The 20,991-nt window shown below is 37.7% G+C and overlaps 1 protein-coding gene across 1 annotated transcript in view; it reads left to right on the top strand.

Moving 5' to 3' along the window:
* The first annotated feature begins 1,095 nt into the window (after window positions 1-1,095).
* dipk1ab (divergent protein kinase domain 1Ab) overlaps window positions 1,096-20,991 on the top strand; it is a 43,286-nt gene continuing 23,390 nt past the window's right edge. The window contains exon 1 of the mRNA XM_052129982.1: window positions 1,096-1,641. Within this exon, the coding sequence (XP_051985942.1) occupies window positions 1,588-1,641 (54 nt within the window). The 5' untranslated portion in view covers window positions 1,096-1,587. The remainder of the gene's footprint in view (window positions 1,642-20,991) is intronic.

The raw sequence follows: 20,991 nt of genomic DNA on the forward strand, positions 1-20,991 counted from the left end.
CACACCATTCTTTGTAAACCCTAGAAATGGTTGTGCGTGAAAATCCCAGTAACTGAGCAGATTGTGAAATAGTCAGACCGGCCCATCTGGCACCAACAACCATGCCACCCTCAAAATTGCTTAAATCACCTTTCTTTCCCATTCTGACATTCAGTTTGGAGTTCAGGAGATTGTCTTGACCAGGACCACACCCCTACATGCATTGAAGCAACTGCCATGTGATTGGTTGTTTAGATAATTGCATTAATGAGAAATTGAACAGGTGTTCCTAATAATCCTTTAGGTGAGTGTGTGTATGTGTATATATATATATATATATATATATATATATATATATATATATATATATATATATATATACAGCAAACTATTTCAGCAAGTGAATTTGTCACTCAGTTCAAGATTTATTATGAGGGCTTGTTTAAGGACCAATGGCCAAGTCAATGTAAACTGTGCGTTGCCCATACAGCTGAAGTTTCACTTACTGCCCTCTGGAGTAAAAGGCTGGTACTACAAGCTTGCATTTCTTAGGAATCTTCCTTATTATGGTCCGGGGGCATTGCGATTAATTGCGTAATTATTTTTAATGCGTTATTTTTAATCAAATGAATCGCACTGAATTAAGTTAAATCAACAGCCCTGATATATATATATATATATACACACACACACAGTACTGTGCAAAAGTTATATATAATATACAGTGTAAAGGGATTAATGGAAAGGAGGCGAGAACCGACTTGACAATATAAATAATAGTTTAATATAAAACTGAAACAAAAAGACAAACACGCAAAGGTTTCGGAAATCTTTCTCTCTCTGTCGCACTGCAGCTTCCAGCCTTTATCCCTCTCTGAGGCTTGATTAGCCTGATTAGGGCCATGTGTGTGGAATCACGCCCCGCCTCCGCCCTGCCACATTCCTCCCTCTTTCTCTCAGGCTGGGGGAGCCCCCAGCATGAGGTACACCCCCCAACCAAGTAGGCTACTTTTATTCAAATTAATATTTTTAATATCAGTTTCTTAGAGTGATCATCCAGTGCAAATGATGCTCTTCTTGGTGTATTTATTTCAACTTTTATGCGTTGTGAAATATTTAGGATTAACCAGCACACTTGATTTCATCCTTTTTGTGGAGAAAACCAGTGATTGCCGTTCACGTTAGTCTACCTGCGTGCCCCTTCCCGGAAATTCTGAACTCAAACCACACTGATATCACAGAAAAAGCAAATGTGCACAAACTTCGTCAGACTTCAATCTGATTGTGTTAATATGTGAGCTTGACTCGGCTGGTCGCTCGTGGTGGTCACGAGAGCTCATCAAGTGGAGCGCTGATATTGCTTATCTCGTGTGAGGTGCAGCGCCTCGGAGGAGCCTCATACTCTTCATCATTCTCTCTCTCTCTCTCTCTCTCTCTCTCTCTCTCTCTCTCTCTCTCTCCATGGCGAGAAAGACCTTGGCTTGTAAAGGACATCAGTCGCTTTCATTTGATTGTATTTAATGTGTTTTACACCTTGTAAATGGCCGTCATTTTGCACTGATGGTGTATTTGTGGTAGGTTAGTGTTGTGACATGTGGTGGTTCAATCATGGCACGGGGTCTGATACCGTGGATCTGGCTGAAGAGACCCGTCTATATCCAGGTAAGACACGAAATCAGCATCGTATGTAACTTGCTGTGAAAAGTAAAAAGATTCGGCTCTGCGCATCTTTACACTTTGAATAATTATGTATGCTGTGTAAGATCGAAATGAACGAGGCGGAGATGCTGTTATCCCGTTTGGACTCCGAAGTTGATGGCTTCATCTTTTTCTAAAGCTTCACTCCATCTAAAAGCATAATACAATTAGTAAATGCACCGTAAAGCATGTCGACGACACTTTTCAACCATTTGTGGCACGGGATCTTTAAACATGAACCTCATTTGAATATTTAGCTACTCAAAAATATAGAAATGCAATTTCTTCGTAAGTGTGTCCGTTGCTTTTTTCTCTCATCTCATAGATTAAACTGATGTTGCTGCGATTTATTCATCGTCGGATCGGTTGTTGCTGTAGTAACCGTGCTGTTGTATAACACTTTTATAGCCTCCCTGAAAACATTTTACATGTCAAAAATGTAATCGAAAATGTAAACCACGAATGATAAAACTGATCGGGGCGCTGTGCTCATGTGCGGAAATTGACGACCTCATTTTACACTTCTATTAATACTGAGCACAGCAACGTATACTTGTGCATAGTTTATATTTAACTCAAGAGAATAAACCTAGTTGAACAGGTTTTTCACTGGGACAATTAGATGTTATGGAGTTTTCAATAACATTCCTTTAAATATTTGCATTTTTCACATTCTCTGTAGTGAAGACACACACACACACACACACACACACACACACACACACACACACACACACACACACACACACACACAGTTAAATCATATTTTCACAATGTGTTCATAATTTGGCAACATTAGGCCTACAACTTTATTGGAAATGATGCCCATTAAAAAAATATTGTGCTCATAGTGATAATTACATGATTTTTCTTTGTTTTCTCCAAACATCAATGTCAAAATGTTTAGACTTGGTAAACAACAAGTGGGCATGCACTAACTTTGGGGGAAAATAATAATAATTTGTGGCAAAATTGTTTACATTTCATGAAACAAATATTTGTATTTTTTAAAAATAATTTTCCTACAATAAATTTAGAAATGTTTTATGTTTATTTCAAGCTTTGTTTATATACATAGTTTTAAACATGTAATAATACATTTTCTGAATGTGCATAGTTTAATTTTGAAGGTAAAACAATACAATTTGTACATAAAAGACATTTGAAAATTGAAAATAAATAAATTATAAAGGCATTATAAAAGGCTTCCAATTCAGTTTTAATGTGACCTTCATATTGCAAAAAAGACTGAAAATGGTTCAAGGAACGAAAACTGAAAATGAATTTTTTTTTTGCAGAATGTAACCGGAAACCGAAACAAAGTGATTTTCAATTGTTCCGGAGTGAAAACTTAATTTTTAAATGCTGGTAACCAGTTAAAACCTATTAATTTAATTCCAATAAGTTCACAGTCAATTTTTGGAACTACATCATTTCATGTTGCCCACAAAAACATGTGCTGTGATCCTGAAGGAAGCTGCTGCATCACACATTTATTTGTATAATTGCCCAGTGTGTATGTTGCATTCTGTTGATGAAGACCTTTTTAGCAACTATGTATGAATATACATGCATGGTTAATCTAGACACAAGGAAATCATTATTAGAGGTAAAATGTATCAGTTGTTTCTAAATCTTCACTGAATTATTGTTAGATATGATGCATTAATACAGATTTGATGCTGCTGGGTTTTGACTGAGAAGTAGATCTGTAATGAAAATTATTCTTGAATTAACTGTATGCTTTTGAAGATTTCAATGTAGATAAACTCACCACATCAGAAAAATGTAATGGCTTATTATCACTTATTTTGGTGTGGCAAGTGGCTTATTTCTTGTTTTTCTAGCTAGATCTGGCAATCCTGCTAATGGTATTTCACCCACAGTTAGTTAAAAGTACTGTAATTTCAAAAATAATGTTTTTAACCATTCTTTTATTTTGTTCTAACCGGTTACCATATGGAAAGGAAGCAGCAGAACTTCCAAACCTGAAAGAAAAAATACTGTTTTTGCTCAGAGCAAACCGAAAAGAAAAACATTTTGTTTTTAGTCCGTGACAGCAAATATAAGAAATTAGAAATCTGTTCTATAAACATCAACACCCTGGGACATAAAATTGCCTAAAAGTTGAAGAAACCCAATGACTGCCCAACTTTAGCAGATTTAGCTGTTCCTGTTGGGTCCATGTGCCTGAGCAGTATGATTATTCACTGATTTTATTACATTTTCCACGCTTGACACATGTGGAAAATTTTAGAAACTTGGACTGCTCTAATTGCACATAAATTGAGCTGACAAACCCACATGACAAACCCTTCATAATATTTTTCTCTACAATTCATTTTCATTAAATCATAAAACCAACTTGTTTATGATCTTTATTATCAATTGGCAACAAAGAATTAAGAGCAGTTACTCTGTAGGTCTACAGCACATATCTCTGTATACACAGCATTATGAGTAAGCTATGCTTAAAGACACTTCCTTAAAACTGAGCCAATATTCCATTCCTATCACTTATGGTTTTGCTTTAAAGATCTGTCATTTGTGTAAGACCTAGACAGCCCCAGGGATATTTATTGAACTTTTCCTTATCATTCCTTGTTTACCTCACACTTCACTGTGTGGAGTCAGGAAATATGTTCTATGCTGCAGTGCTCTTAATGAGAGCAGGAGAAACAAAACACATCGCTATCATAACTGTTGTGAATATGAGTCAAATCACTTCACAGTCAGTGATAATCATGTCCCTTATATTCTTAGACTCCAATGAATATACAGTACATCATTGGTGGTATACTCCAAAGTACGGAAGAGGATTAGGGCCAAGCAATAATAAAAAAAAATAAAGCCATCTCGAGATTAAAGTCATTATAATGCGAGATTAAACTCGTTAAATTTCGAGAAAAAAGTCGAAATACAATCTTGAGAATAAACTCATTAAATATGAGGGCATCAAGTTTGTGGTGTGAGGAATGAGTGTTTCAGACTAAGGCAGCCCTCCTTTCAGCATTTGTTTATTTTCTGAGGAACATAATCCTGCATTCCTTCAGCAGAGGCTTCTTCAGCTCTGACTGTCCTCTCACCCAGAGTTTGGCTTACTGTGTGTTGTTTGCTTGCTCAAGTAAGAGAGTGCAGAGAGAAAGAGTGAGTTAGGGAGTGAATGCGAGTTGTTTGTGTGCTCGTTTATAAGCAAAATGAATCTGAGAGGCAGATATTCATCATATATTTGCACTGGTCCTTTGCACTGGTCCCTGCACACTTTTTGTTGGAAGTAATGCTGACAGAATACTTCACTTATTGTTTTTCTGAAATTGCCCTACATATATCTTTTTTATATATAGTTAAAATTTCCGCCTCTCTGTTGAATCCAGATGCTCTCTGGGCAGGTTTTATTTTAATGCCAGTCATATTACATTTTAAGTCTGTTTATATGCACAAATGATCTGCTTTGGTAGTTTGACCTCTGGAACTACTGTCCTCTCTAAGTGGATAAACTCTAAATAGAATTGCTTTACTTTATAGAAATAAGGTATTCTGGTCAGAGGACATGCCCTTAAAGAATTTATTATAAAAATAACAGCTTTACCCTAACCTAGTCTCATAGAAACATACTTGCTAAATGATGAACACTAAAGGCTACAACAGTAATTAATTTTATTTCCTTTCACACAAATCTTGAAGAAAAGGGCAGATTATCATGGAGTGGTGGTGGTGTAATGGTCTAAGCACATAACTGGTAATCTGGTAATCAGAAGGACGCTGATTCGAGCCCCACAGCCACCACCATTGTGGTCCTTGAGCAAGACACTTAACTCCAGGTTGCTCTGGGGGGATTGTCCCTGTAATAAGTGCACTGTAAGTCGCTTTGGATAAAAGCATCTGCCAAATGCATAAATGTAAATGTAAATTATCAGTTCATAAACGTTTACTTTTCACCCTGTTCCTCACAGAATGCCTTAAGACATCTAAACACTTTCACTATAGGGCATAACTTGTAAGGTAATACATTTTAATGTTTGCATTACATAACCTAACATAACCTACATAACTGTTTGCATCGGTCTGTGTCATGTATGATTCTGTCCAACCCCGGTGCTTTTACGTCATCAAATTGCATCATCACAAACATACACATGATGGAAAGCACAATGCATTACAGTTTTTTACGATTGCTATGACAGATTTTTCAATACTTTTAACAATTTTCCAAAACTCTTAACACAGTTAGCACTACATCCGTCTGTGTAAGCTATACTATTAACACATTTCTTGTTGCTTTAACACAAAATGCATACAATTAACAAAAATTTAAAATGCTTGAACTTATTTTACACACAAGCTCAACCAAGACCAAAACAATGTAATTTTACAGTCAAATTTACAAATGCTTTCACACTGTATGTCAGAACAGATAACATCATGTTCTAAACATAACTTATGTTGGCTAAAGTCAAAGTGAACAGCTGTTCATATTGTGAATTGAAACACAAATATATTCCCTGTATCTTATTCCATTGCTAATGAGAAACAGCTTATTGAAGTTATGCAAATATATAAATCTCAGCTGATTCCCATCTAGGAAGCACACTCAGGTGTTGAGGTTCTTTCAATCGCATGATCATATGTTTTAAAAGAGGACTCTTTGGGCTGATCTTGTGTGGAAAAGGAACAATATAGAGCAACACAAAAAAAGAAAGAAAGAAAGAAAGAAAAAAATGCCTGCACGAGGGAGAGGAAGACGAGTACCAGGACAAGGGAGAGGAGTGGGGCAAGGGCAAGGACAAGGGAGAGGAGTGGGGCAAGGGCAAGGGAGAGGAGTGGGGCAAGGTAGAGGGAGAGGAGTGGGGCAAGGACAAGGGAGACGAGTGGGGCAAGGGAGAGGAGTGGGGCAAGGGCAAGGGAGAGGAGTGGGGCAAGGGCAAGGGCAAGGGAGAGGAGTGGGGCAAGGTAGAGGGAGAGGAGTGGGGCAAGGACAAGGGAGAGGAGTGGGGCAAGGGCAAGGGAGAGGAGTGGGGCAAGGGCAAGGGCAAGGGAGAGGAGTGGGGCAAGGTAGAGGAGTTAGAATGCGTGGTGGCGCTCAAAGAAGGACCAGAGCTAGGGTAACTGATCAAATAAGAGCTACTATCATTGACCATGTCATAAACCACGGGCTATCATACAGAGTAGCTGGTGAACGAGTACAGCCAAATCTCAGCCGGGACACAGTGGCATCCATTGTCCATATTTTCAGAGAAACCAACAGGTAGGATATTGCTTCTCCTACAGCAAAGTGTAAATAATTTTACCATTTATTAGAGTGACTGTATGCCTCCGGTCTCTAAAATGTAACTGTATTTTGTCCCTCTAAGGATTCAACGTCTACCTCCCTCAGGGGGCAGAGGAAAGCTCCTGAATGAAGAACAGGAACTTGCTATTGTCAACATGGTGATTGCTGACAATGAAATAAAACTGAAGGACATTCAGTCCAGAGTTGTAGAGGACAACCTTGTCTTTGGGAACATTGCAGCAATCAGCATAACATCTATTTCTCGGAGTTTAGCTAAACACAGAGTTCGAATGAAACAACTATACAAAGTTCCTTTTGAAAGGAACAGTGAGCGCATCAAAGAACTCCGGCACCAATACGTCCAGGTAAGGTTATGCAATACAGTCATTACTGTACTATACACAGTGTGTTTTGCAGTAAACTACTCTATAAACCTGGAGTACATATTATGGACATACAGTAGATATACAGCAAAGCATTTACATACACTGTGTCTAATTACTTTCAGAGAGTCATGGAGTTGGAGGCCAATCAAGTCCCACATGAAATTATTTATGTTGACGAGGCTGGCTTCAACTTAGCAAAAAGGTGTCGCCGTGGGAGAAACATAATTGGCAAAAGGGCCACAGTTACCGTGCCGGGCCAGAGAGGAGCCAACATTACCATGTGCGCCGCAATCTCCAACAACGGTGCACTCCTGCATAAATGTGAGATTGGCCCCTACAACACAGACCGCCTTCTCCTGTTTTTAGAAGACCTGCACGAAAGACTGGTGCCAGAGGTAGAAAGGGGACAGGTGGGAGACCACTTGCCAATATATGTGATCATATGGGACAATGTGGCATTCCACCATTCCCGTGCAGTCACAGCCTGGTTTGACGCCCATCCAAGGATGATGTCCCATTTCCTTGCCCCTTACTCCCCTTTCCTCAACCCCATTGAGGAGTTTTTCTCAGCCTGGAGATGGAAGGTTTTTGACCATCGTCCACATGACCAAATGTCCCTCCTGGATGCAATGGATGCTGCATGCCAAGACATCACAGCTGAACACTGCCAGGGGTGGATAAGGCATGCCAAAAGATTCTTCCCACGATGCCTTGCCAGAGAAGATATCAGGTGTGATGTGGATGAGAACATGTGGCCAAATGCAGAAGACCGGGAAGATTAGAAGATTACTTTGTTTTTTAAATTATTATTCCAGTGCTTTTTCTGTTTGTATATCTTGCAGCAATGTCCTTTTGCAAATAAAGTCTTTACTGCAGCAATTCTGTCTCTGTCTTTTTTTTTCAGAAACTGTACATTCTATAAAGCTACTCTGAGATGGTCATTCATTTTTTGTATTGAAGTTCTGCAGCAAAAGAAACAAAATGCATGCATTTACTAAACCCAACAAAACAAAAATGTAGAGAGGCATCAAAAGAAACTACAGTGCAAAACACAATCTATGATCAATACAATATACTGTCTATTGTATAAGGGCAGACCTGACACATAAAATAATGCAGTTTCTGTCATTTCAGCTGATGATAGTGTTTTTTTGTCATTGTGTTATGATTGACTAAATGTTCCTGTTGGAAGAGAACATGTGTTAGTGTTTTGAATAATTATTTGATTTTGAAACATGTTTGCAGTGTTTTGTTAGACATAGTGTATTGTGTTAGTGTATTATTGTATTTTGAAAATTAGTTTTGGAGTTTAGTTTACAATGTGTGATTTTGAGCATGAAATTAACCGTTTTGCCAATTGTGTGTTTTAGGTGTGTTGGTGCGTTAAGAGTTTAGGAAACTTGTTAAATGTATTGAAAAAACTGTCATAGCGATTGGAAAAAACTGTAACAAAACAGTCATTATGCACACTAGAGTGAACAACACTCTGTGCTTCATGCTGTCATTCAGGAGGAGACTATATCTGATGCTCACAAATGATCTTTTTTGAGGACATAGCTGCATGCATGCTCACTCACTCATATGTAAATAAAAGGCACCTCACCTTTTCTGCCACTCATGATGCAGGTGTTTGTTTTTGTGAAACTGATTATGTCATCATGCATAAAAATAGGCAAAAGCACACGCACAAGTCATTTTACTTCCTGAACAAGTGCGGAATATAGTACAGGTTGCTTTCTCACTCATGTGAACTGCGGCACAGTCCCTGTGCAACCAAACTCAGACCACATCCTACAGATAGTCACGGGTTGGGTACAGAGGTCCACTCCGTGGTCTGCAAAATCACTTTCACATTACCAACTTTTCATGCGAACAGTGCTCTGCTTTGGACTAAACTGCCAGTGTGAAAGCCCCCTTAAAGTGTCATGAAACCCCCCCTAGTTTAGCACCAGTTGTTCACACCTCAGACTTAACAAAATAAAAGGGTCATAAAAGGGGAGTAAAAGAACTGTATATAAAAAGGGGGCGGGTAGTGGATGGGAATGGGGGCAGACGGGAGGGGGGCACAACACACAACATTTCACTCACTCTCACTCACAATAGAGATGGCTGAACATCAACATGTGAGAGGAAGCAGAAGAGTTTTGGGGCATGTTGCTGTATATCAGTCATAGGACAAAAGTTTGAACATGAGAATAGTGAAGATTTGCAATAGAACAGAATTGAAGAACAGTTTGCAAATCAAAGATTTGAATATTTAAAAACTTTTTGAGAATGAAGTGAAAACAGACATTGCCACCAAAACCAGGACTGCTTCGAGACCTAATATAAATTAATAGATATTTATTCTTACAAGGAATGTTTCAGTGTTTGTGGCATAATGTTGATTACCACAGAAAACTATTTAGACTCATCCTTCTTTTTCCAGAGCAAAAAAGTGCGTACAGTAAACACATATGTAAAGTAAACAGTAGGGATATCCCGATACCACTTTTTTGAGAACGAATACAAGTACTCCCGATACCTAGTCCTATACCTGTTTTTTTGGTTTTATTTTATTCTGAATTCCATATCAACAGTTTATTTCAATGTTATCATCAAAATGCTGATTAAATAAATGCATTCATTAAAACTTTAAACAAATGAAAACATAACAATTAATTTTCAACATAATATTATATTATTATTTCTATCAAATAAAGCGCTTTTATATAGAACCTCACAGCACAATCCAAAATACAACATTGGAGTTATCTTTGTCAAATAAAGTGCCGTATAACAGAGCATCACAGTTGTGAGATATTGCTTAAATATAATACAACTACTATTGATTTATTCTTATTAGTAGTAATAGTATTACAGTTAATATGACATAACAATACAGTAGTGATCTATTTCTGTCATACGTTTTTCCCTATAAATTAAGCTTTTATTTTAACTGAGCTTTTATCTTGAAATGCTATTGGTATGATGATAGCTTCTCAATTCGGAAAAGCCAGTTGCTACATGACTCAAAGAGATTATTATAATGCAAAAGGCTGATATTTAATTAAATAAATACCTAGTCTGTATGTGCCTCATGCAAAAAATTCAATTGGCACTTTGCTCACTGTCATCTGCTACAAATAGAGCTTGCGATGCTCAAGATGGTGTTTTCCGTGAATGAGTCAAGAGTTCTAAAAGGGATGAGCACAATGTGTCTTTATGTCAGCACAACACCAGCTCCACACATTCACAAACACTCACAATTGAAGCACGCAGCACACGCAAATTATATATTTATATCATTAAATCACAGCTTTTGCTGTCTAATAATCTCACTAGAACAAATCATAATTTTAATTTGTTCGCTGAATGTTTGCCGAATGACATTCGTACTTCAGATGGAATCGTTTTTGGTATCCGAGCATTTTTACGAGCACAAGTACAAGTTCATGAAAGCGGTATCAGACCCGATTCTATTACCGGTTTCGGGACATCCCTAGTAAATGGGTCCAATACACAAAACTGATGTGCAACCTGTACATATCTGTTAATAGTTTGGGGAGTAACGGAATACATGTAACAGGATTACGTATTTAAAATAAATAATATTAGTAACTGTATTCCACTACAGTTACAATTTAAATAGTTGGTATTCAGAACACAGTACAGAAAAAAGTATTTTGATTACTGATGAGATTACTTTGCATTTATAGTCATTTGTTTCATTTAATATTTAGACTATTTAGTTGGAAAACATTCATCCATATAAATGATACGATCCGAGCAGCTTTGAAAAGCATTGAAACACTTTCTTATGATGTGTTACATTCATACATGTTCATACTGATGTGAGTGTATATGTGGATATGACATCACTGAGGAACTTTCTTTTGGGAGCTTAATAGAGCTACATAATGTTTACAGCTTAATAAAGCGTTAGAAACACTTTAACAGATTAAACATAAATCCAACAAATACACAATTACCTGTTTCATTACACAGATCTTACACAAGTATCAGCTGTTTTAGTGTTAGTCATTAGAGTCAAAATATGCTACATTGCAGATCGTCTGTTGCAAGCAGGGATTTGGAGTAACCAAATTTTATACTAAGCAACATCAGAGAAAGGCTTGAAGACATGTTCATGTTTTTTTATTTGGCTGACTCACTGTGACTCAAAATCTATACAGAGAACTTTCAGCCTAAAGCATTTCATTATTTTTAATAAAACTGTATGATATCACAGTGTGGCATGGGCAAAGGAATGCTATATTTACATTAAATATCAATTTGGTGTAAAAGCATCCACCTGGGATGCTTTTAAATAAGAAGAAGTAGAAAAGAGGCCCTGTAGCCTTACAGATTTTAAGTGCATCAGAAAATAACTCATGTGATGTGATCCTTTTTGACCTCCTGAGTGCCTACAAAGATTTTAGACATTTTTATACAGTTTTAATTAATCTGGCATCTTACCTATTTGTTTCTTTTGTGGCTAACCCAATGTCCTCTGTATTTAGAGTATAATCTAGGATTAGATACACATTTCTCTCGTAAACATGAAACTTGGTCTTCATTTCAGCCATATTTATGCCATGCCATTTAGGGTTTTGACTGCAGTCAGACGACCATTCTCCTTCATTTTGTCCATGTGGGAATAAAAAACCAGGTCTCCTATTTACTATGAATGTCAGGCTGGCCCAGACGAACTGTGTCACATGCTAAATTAGGTTATATGGTACAAATATAAATATATCATATACATATATATTATGAGGACATGGGGAAGACAATAAGAGTGCACAGGAAATGGCTATGGTGACTTATTTGAACTATTTTAAATAATACAAAATATTTTTGTTATGATCCATCTTTAAGAAGAGATGAGCTAGGTAAAAAGATAATTCTCCCCCTAAAACCAAATCCATATCTCTGATGTCTCTCTGAAAAGTAGTGTCAAGTGATTTTTAGATAATTACTGTCTTAATTTCTTGGACTTGATTATTTAGAAGAAATACAATGATGTAGTCTGACTGACAAATTATATAAACCCCTATGTGGAAAAAATACAATTTGTGACGGAAGTCTTTCCACCTCATAAAAGAGCAGCCGCTTTGAAATGACAACTTGTGATACAGTGAACATGGGGAGGGTAAGATTTCAGTGTTCAGAATTTAGCTCTTGCTAAGATTTGAAAGCCTTGAGCTACTTGGCATTGTAAGGCTTCATGAAAATGTCTACTGTAAAAAGTGGTAACCTGTTTTTGTTCCCTTAAAGGAATATTGCGGGTTCAATACAAGTTAAGCTCAATCGACAGCATTTGTGGCACAAAAAGTTACAGTAAGGTATGTGTATAGGGCCAATCCATAAACATTCAGATACTAATTATTTCAAAAGTATAGCCACAAGACATAAACAATATGCATGTTAACATGATTTTAGTGTGTTAAAATCACTTACTAAACTTTCTGTGTAAAGTTAGAGCCAATTTTACAACTTTGTTGCCATGACGACGTAATGTCAACAAACCCTAAAATGTTTTAACAGAAGAATTAATGTGCTTTTATAAAATTATAAGCATCATATTTGTGCCTTTAAACCCCCCAAAAATTTGCCCCATCCACTTCCATTGTAAGTGTCTCACTGTAACCTTGATTTTTGTTTTTCTTTAAGAAAAGGGGGCCTGGGTAGCTCAGTGAGGATTGACGCTGACTACCACCCCTGGAGTTGCGACTTCGAAACCAGGAAAAAGTCATTCAGCATGAATGACTCCAGCCAGGTCTCCTAAGCAACCAAATTGGCCCGGTTGCTAGGGAGGTTAGTCACATGGGGTAACCTCCTCGTGGTCACGATTTGTGGTTCTCGCTCTCAATGGGGTGTGTGGTAAGTTGTGCGTGGAATGTGGAGAGTAGCATGAGCCTCCCGTGCTGTCAGTCTTCGCAATTGGGCATTGGGCATTCCAAATTGGGAGAAAAGGGGATACATATTTTTTTTAAAAGGACGGAAATCAGTTTTTGTGGTAATCAACATTATGCCGCGAATGCTGTCGATGGAGCTTAACTTGTAGTGAATCCTGAATATTCCTATAACAACAAGCTATTTCTTCCTGATCAACCCTTAAAATTAGTTTTGTTGGTGTGAACTAATGTATTCAGGTTTGCTGGGTAATGTTAATATTTTTGGCTGTTAATATTTTTAACCAGTTAATTTAAAAGTTACGACATGAGGCACATTTTTAGCTGAACATTGTCATTGTAGGTTATTTGTAAAAGATACAAATTACTGTGTAACAGAACAAGGAGCAACTGATCATCAATCTGTCGTTGCCCTGAATCACAACCTTCCTGAGGTCCATTTGAGAGGTTGATGTAAACATTTTGGATAGTTACAGTGTTTAGTCGGTGTGTAGATGGATGTGTCCCATGGGGCAACAGGAGTGAGAGTGAGAGAAAGCGGGATGGGGTTCCTGATTTCTGGTTGTTCTAACAGAGATGAGTCAAATTAGACCTGCAATGCCTCTGTGATGTCTACTTCCAGCCCTCATTTGTGAGCAGAGAAAGAGTGAGAGAGTGGGAAATAACACTATCTCCCATCAAACTTACAATGCATCAGAGAAGCTTTCGCTTGTTCTTCATGCCTTATATTTCCCTAAAGAGAGAGAGAAAGTGAAAAGAATGTTTTTTTTAGATGATTCTTGTAAATGTTACCTCTAGTTAACAAAAAATCATTTTGTTTTTGAGTTCATATGTGTTAAAAGGAATCTTTCTGTCACTATCTGTCTTTGTCACTTTCCCTTTCTCTTTTTTGCTTTGTCCATCTATCTTTCATTCATTGCTCTGAATGGGAGGGGGGCATTAGGGAGAAGGCAGCAAGAAATAGCTTTATGATCATCAAATATGGATGAGAAGAAAGCAAGCTATGAAAACAAGTGTCAGTGAAAAAATTCTCCCCCACTTGATCTGATTCTTACATCCTATCATCTCTTACCGAGCCACAGAGGGGTTTGAGGATTAAAAACAACAGACATGCTCTGTATTCCTTTTATGTATGGCTCTGGCACATTTTGCAGAGTACCTGAAATTTAGAGAGCAAAGAGTAATGCCTGTACTTTGAGGTGTAGGCACTCTGAGGTTGATTACATACTCAGTCTATAGTAAGCCTCTGAAGACCTATCAAGTTGTTGGTCCCTCTACAGCTAATCTCAAAGGGAATATAAAGGCTGCTGTCAAACCAAACAAGCTGTCAAGGCCATTACCAAAGTAATCTTCTGCCCCACAACAGACACTGATGTTTTCAATGCTTTTTCAGAGGTTTCAAGATAGTAGATCCATGTCAGTTTTGTGATAATTTTCACTTTAAAACTTTATACAGTTAAGCATTTAATGGAGTCTTTAACAGTATTTGATGTGTTATGAGAACTGTAACTTTTCAGTAACTTTCACTATCCAAAAAGACACTCGTTTGAAATTAAGCTGGGAAAAAAATAGCTCATTCTGAACTTTCGCAACTTTTCTGACGTCAGTTATGAATCAACATGATCACATGTGAAAACGTCATGTTGCTTGCAAGTGTTCATGTACTCTGAAATTGACCCCATTTGCCACATTACTGATGAGCAATCAGACATTTTTGCATCAATTCAAACAATTTCACCTTTCCTTGTCGCACTACAGATAGTGTGTTGCTAAATTTCTGGTCCCATAGAAACCAGAAGTAATTGCTCCTTCATAAACAGATGCTGGGTTTCCAGCCAACTATTTTTAATGCGCATTTTGAAAGTATGCATAAGAAATTCTGAATGGAAACGCTTGGCATGCAAATAAACTCTCAAAATTCACTTTAAATGTAATGCGCTAAGTGGAAGTGGATTTTCTAGAGTTTTGTATTTGTTAAAATGAGCATTAAGTTGATGGAAAGTTTATTCGCAAAACAATTACATATCGTGTTTTGACCATTCGTGCACATGTTATGAGTGTGCGAAAACTTGATGTAACTGGCTCAGCCATAGGCGTAATTTACGTGTGGGATGGGTGGGACATACATTTTCCACTTTTTACCTTTGATTGAAATAGCTTTCGTTAGGTAAGTGGTCTCCAGTTTTTTAGCTGGAGTTTCCATTTCATTCATGTATGTTATAATAAGTGGCAATCCAGCACTGGAGTTTGCTATTTTGAATATCATAATGAGTGCTTGTTGTGGCTGTTATCAGATACATCGGGCAGCAATGTTCTCTTGAGCATACTGACGTACAGATGCAATCTTTCTTTAATAAATTAAAAAGTTAAATGAAGGAGGATTAGAACCCAGAAGTTCTTGTACTAGAGGCAAAAACTTTATCATGCCACCAAATCAGTCATTCTGGAAAAAGCTAACTAATCCATTTATTTATCCATTGACAAATAAAATCCCAGTACTGACAGTGTTAGATGTATGGATCAAGTTATTAAATTAATTTTGTGAAATACTTCAGGGGTTGTATTGGTCATCAAGAACAACCCCAAGAAATTTTATTTGACATTATCTACACATAACCTAGTTAATATTCACAAGTTTTGTCACTTTGTGATGTCACCCCCTTCCCCCCAAAACTTTCCCCATGACTTTTTAAAACAAAGTGACGCCCAAGGGCCCAACAGAAGGTCAGACCGTGGCACAAAATTCTTCAAACATAGCCTTTAACATTCTGAAGTGTTTAACCCACAGCTGGCTTTTAAAGTGTGTCCTCACAATGTGGAGGCTGGCAGCATGTGGGCATCACAGCCCATTTCAGCCCTCGTTATATCAGATATATAATTTATTCTGTGGCATCTCTTGGCAACATTTAATAAAATGATGTACAATTGCTCCAATCCTGCAAATAAAACTCTCCAAGTTGCAAGGTGGTCATTCAGCTGCACCATCATGACAAGACAGGCTCCCTCAAGATAATGCACATTACATTGTGGATGGAAATGCAAAACAATTTGTATTATCTTTAGTTTAATTTTTAGAAATACACTTAAAAAAACACTAAATATTTAGATGGAAATCCAGCTAATGATGAGTGTGATTTGGAGGCTGCATTTTTGCTCTGAAATTACGTTTTTATTCCACTGGCGATTAGGTTTAGGGTTGGGGTTGGGGTTTTGGTCATGTACAACAAAAATTACTGCTTCTTTTTGGTGCCACCATATTGTCATTTCACCTCAACAGCATTACTGAAATGAATGTAATGCAGGCATTGCAAAGAGACTGTTATTTAAGGGGCAGAGCCAACTATAATGGAGGCCAACAGCAAACCTGCAACATCCAAAAAAACAGCCTTTTGTTTTTTTTAGCTCGTTATTCTGAGGGTCAGAGGGAGGGTGGATATGATCATAAAAAATTGATTAGGGGTTCCTTTGGCATTATAAGTTTAACGTTATAAGTGGGTCACAAGGGGAAAAAACAGTGATAAAAATATATGATATGATCCCTTTAATTTATCTCTTAGCAGTCTGGTAGGCAAGGCCTTGGTCAACTAACAGGTTGAATGTATACTGTTGCAGTGGGAATGGCAGTGGGTCTTTTAAGATTTAGATTACCTCGCTTAACACTCACTGCATTTTTCCTTTATGTTACCAGAATAGTTTTGATTAAAATGTTAGATGAAAGCCTTGGAGGATCATTGATATAACAATGTTTCTGCCCACCCTTTCCACAACCACTGGTCCTCACTCGCTCTCCCACTAATGAAAAGCCAACACAAAACCACGATCAATAACCTCTCATTACCCACTTCTGTTTGCCACTCCCTTTGGTGGTGACTGATGTTGTCCTGTGGATGAATGTGCCACATTAGCTGAGTTGAAATTAATGTCTCTGTGTATTGACTGAAAAGGTCAGGTGTGGGATTGTTTTGTTTGTGGACTACTGCACTTGTAATGGATACATTGGGTACACAAGGATCGATCTGGGAGACAAAGACCATTACAGCATGTCTCAACGAGCCAAAGCAACTGGAGTGCTTATCGGTTTAAACAGACTTGTATGCATTCAGACAGGAGTGCATATAGAAGTGTAGACAAATTTAACCCCATGGGAAAAGAAAATCCATTACAGACAAACTATTGCTGTAATTTTAAGGGTGTGTAGTTTTTTTTAATTTTACTTGTTCTTTCCCAGTTTAATATACAGAGATGCAGAGACAACTATAAGTAAGCCATTTCATTTGGATCTCCTGACCAGACTGGCACAGCAACATTGATTCAACCATTTATGTGAGATTAGCGCAAGACTATCTGATTTTTCGACCAATGAAAGTGCAGTTGTTCGTATGTTAATGTAGAGGTAAATTTATTTGGCTTGCTGTCTGTATACTGGAGGGTTCGGAGCTCGAGACTTGAATTTGGTTCGTTAAATGAAGCTTAACGGTATCTTTGTGTTTGTTTTTGAGTTGCCAAAGTATGCAATTGACTGACAAGTCTTTAGATCAATATTAGGTCAAAAATGGCAAAAAAGAAACAGCTTTCTCTAGAAACTTGTCAGCCAATCATTGTTTTGGGGAATGAAGGTTATACAATGCTTGAAATTGCCAAAAACAAAACTGAAGATTTCATACAAATGTGTACACAACAGTCTTCAACGACAAAGGACAACTGGCTCTGAAAATGACAGAAAGAGATGTGGAAGGCCCAGATACAACTAAACAAGAGGATAAGTACATCAGAGTCTCCAGTTTGAGAAATAGATGCCTCACATGTCCTCAGCTGACAGCTTCATTGACTTCTACCTGCTCAACACCAGTGTCAAGTACAACACTAAAGAGAAGACTCAGGGGTGCAGGCCTGATGGAAGAATTACAAAGAAAAAGCCACTTTTGTAACAGAAAAACAAAAAGAAAAGGTTAGAGTGGGCAAAGAAACAGAGACGTTGGACAGATAATTGGAAAAGAGTGTTATGAATCTTAACCCCATTGAGCTTTTGTGGGATCAGCTAGACTGTAAGGTGTGTGAGAAGTGCCCGACAAGACAGCCTCATCTACGGCAAGTGCTACAGGAAGCGTGGAGTGAAATGTCACCTAAGTATCTGGACAAACTGACAGCTAGAAGGCCAAGGATCTGCAAAGCTGTCATTGCTGCATGTGGAGGATTTTTTGATGAGAACTATTTGAAGTAGTTAAATTTTTTCAAATTGTAATAGTAATTTTTCACGTTATTAATGTCCTGACTATACATTGTGGTCAGTTGAATGCCATTTTGGTGAATAAAAGTTCCAATTTCTTTCAAAAGAAAAAATCTGTACATTATTCCAAACATTTAGCACCAGTGTATGTATTTATATATATATATATATATGTATTCGCACACACACATACACATACATATAAATACATGCATACGCATACACGCACACGTGCATGAACGAATCTGCACGCACACCCGCGCACATGTACACATACATGCATGTGCATGTGGGATGTAGCGAGGCAGGTGCTGACATGAGTGATGGAGACGGGTGGTACTGATAAGGGGATTAGCTGAGTAGTGATTGGTGAGCTTTCCTGTTGTGGAAGCAATTAGATCTGATGTAGCTGTGATATGGGTCTGATGACCAACAACTTGAGATTGAATATGTTGTTCTGATAAACCTTTTGGGCAGCTGTGGTTGTTGTAAACCGATACGGAATGTATGACTGGAATAAAGTTTTTCCGGGATGCCAGATTGGAGGAGGACTGATTTGAGGTGCTTTTGACCTGAGAAGGTGGTATGAATGATGGGATCGAATTGTGTATTGACAGTGGTTTCTGAGCAATGCATAGAGCTGAAAAAGGCTATGATAAACATAGTGTCGAGCGTGCAAGCTGTGTTTACTGAATGGTAACCAAGGTGGAAGGTGGTTAGGCATTTTAAGATATCGATGGTTAGAGGCATTCTGGTGCCTGAGCGTTTAATGAGCAGAGAAATTTGGGGGTTATTGATTGCTGGGGCAGACTTGCTGAATATTGATTTATGGAAAAAAGTATGCCACTCAGAACTTTGGTGGTATATGGTTAAATGCCTTTGAATTGGTTTAGGAATTAAATGAATGGTGAAATGGATTATACGCTGTAGTAGAACCATTATTAAGGAAACGCCAAATCAGAGGCTGACAGATGTGCTAGATTGTGGTGTACTGCATGGGAGAGTGTGTGGGTGATGCTGCGGCAGTATCGAGCGTGGGCTGGCGCTACAGTACTTAATCTGGTGAGACACTGCAGCTACAGTATCAAGTAGGGCACACATGGTTTTATTAAATTTATACACACCTTATTATGTGTTGGGCTCATTTCAACCATGGACGAAGTGCGTGAATTGCTTGTGAACCAGTCAATCCGATTGAAGCTTTGCGAAGGCACTGTTATTGAAGAATGGGCAGTTCAAATACTTGGACCCAATTGCAAAACCGTAAGTAAACAGCTTCGTTCATGAATATTTCAAATGTCAACTGTTTGATAGTTTATGAATGAGTGTTAACATTTGTACTTGAGTTGAACAGTTTAATGGATTCATTTGGATGTGTGTTATGTGTAAACCCTGAAATTTAGTTTTATGATGTTTTGGAGCTTGTTCATTCTCTTCCGATTGATTTTCAAAAATGGTTGTATTTGAGGGGCTGCACAATGTTAGCCAATCATAACAGTGAGCTCTTACATTGAAGTTTTAAGGAGGTGTTTCAGACAGAAGGCCAGAGACGGGTGGAAAATTATAATAAATTACTAGATTATAACTGTTTTGGTGCAAAAAAAACTTTACTAACATTATAAGTGTACGTCAGGGAAGATAATACAATTATACAAATAAAAAAATGTATTATTTCCTGACCCCTTTAATGCACAAGGCCTATATTGTGACACAATTTTAAATTTGGATTAACTCAGATTAATGGCTGTATTTCTGTGCAATGTCCCTCTCTAACACATTATCAATTGCGACCTAATTAAGCCACTTAGCTCAGACCACAGGCTAAAGAGAGTTCACCTAAAAGTTCTTGCAGGCAGAGCAATGTCCTTAAAGCCCATAATGATAAGAGGAGCAGATAGAGTTCTAAAAAGTACTTATTGAAACTTCATATGGAGTATCCTTGGCTCAACACAACCCTAATGCTGATCTTGTCTAGGGATGCATCGATACCACATTTTGATATTTGAAATCTCAATATCTGCCGATACTGATCCTGACCAGTGTTGTTTTTTTGCGTAATCAGTTTAGAATATCTTTACATTATTCTGTGGAGTACTTGGGTGTGCTCTTTAATATGTGTAGAAACACACACCTCTAACTACACATTATTTCAATATAAATGTATAGCTTATTTAGAAACACTTTATTATTAACTAGAATACTGGGTAATGTAGCAACAGTAATTCCAGTATAAGACATCAGTGGAAAATAAGCTGTTTTGTTTTTGTTTGTTTGTTTTTTAAAAAAAAAAAAAATTCAACTTGTATCTGAACTTTAAAGGATTCAGATCTCTTTTTTGTTCAATTTAGTTGTAAGATATTGTGGCAGGGCGGAGGGCGGGGCCAGGTCGTGATTATACACACCCGGTCCCTTATCAGGCTAATCAAGCCTCCAAGAGGGTTAAAGGCCGACTGCGGAGGATTGTTATATAAACAATATTTTAATGAGAAACTTAAAAAGACACAAACACACACGTGACGGACATGTCCGTAAACG

Source organism: Xyrauchen texanus, chromosome 7 (assembly GCF_025860055.1).
Source record: "Xyrauchen texanus isolate HMW12.3.18 chromosome 7, RBS_HiC_50CHRs, whole genome shotgun sequence".
NCBI classification, from domain to species: Eukaryota; Metazoa; Chordata; class Actinopteri; order Cypriniformes; family Catostomidae; genus Xyrauchen; species Xyrauchen texanus.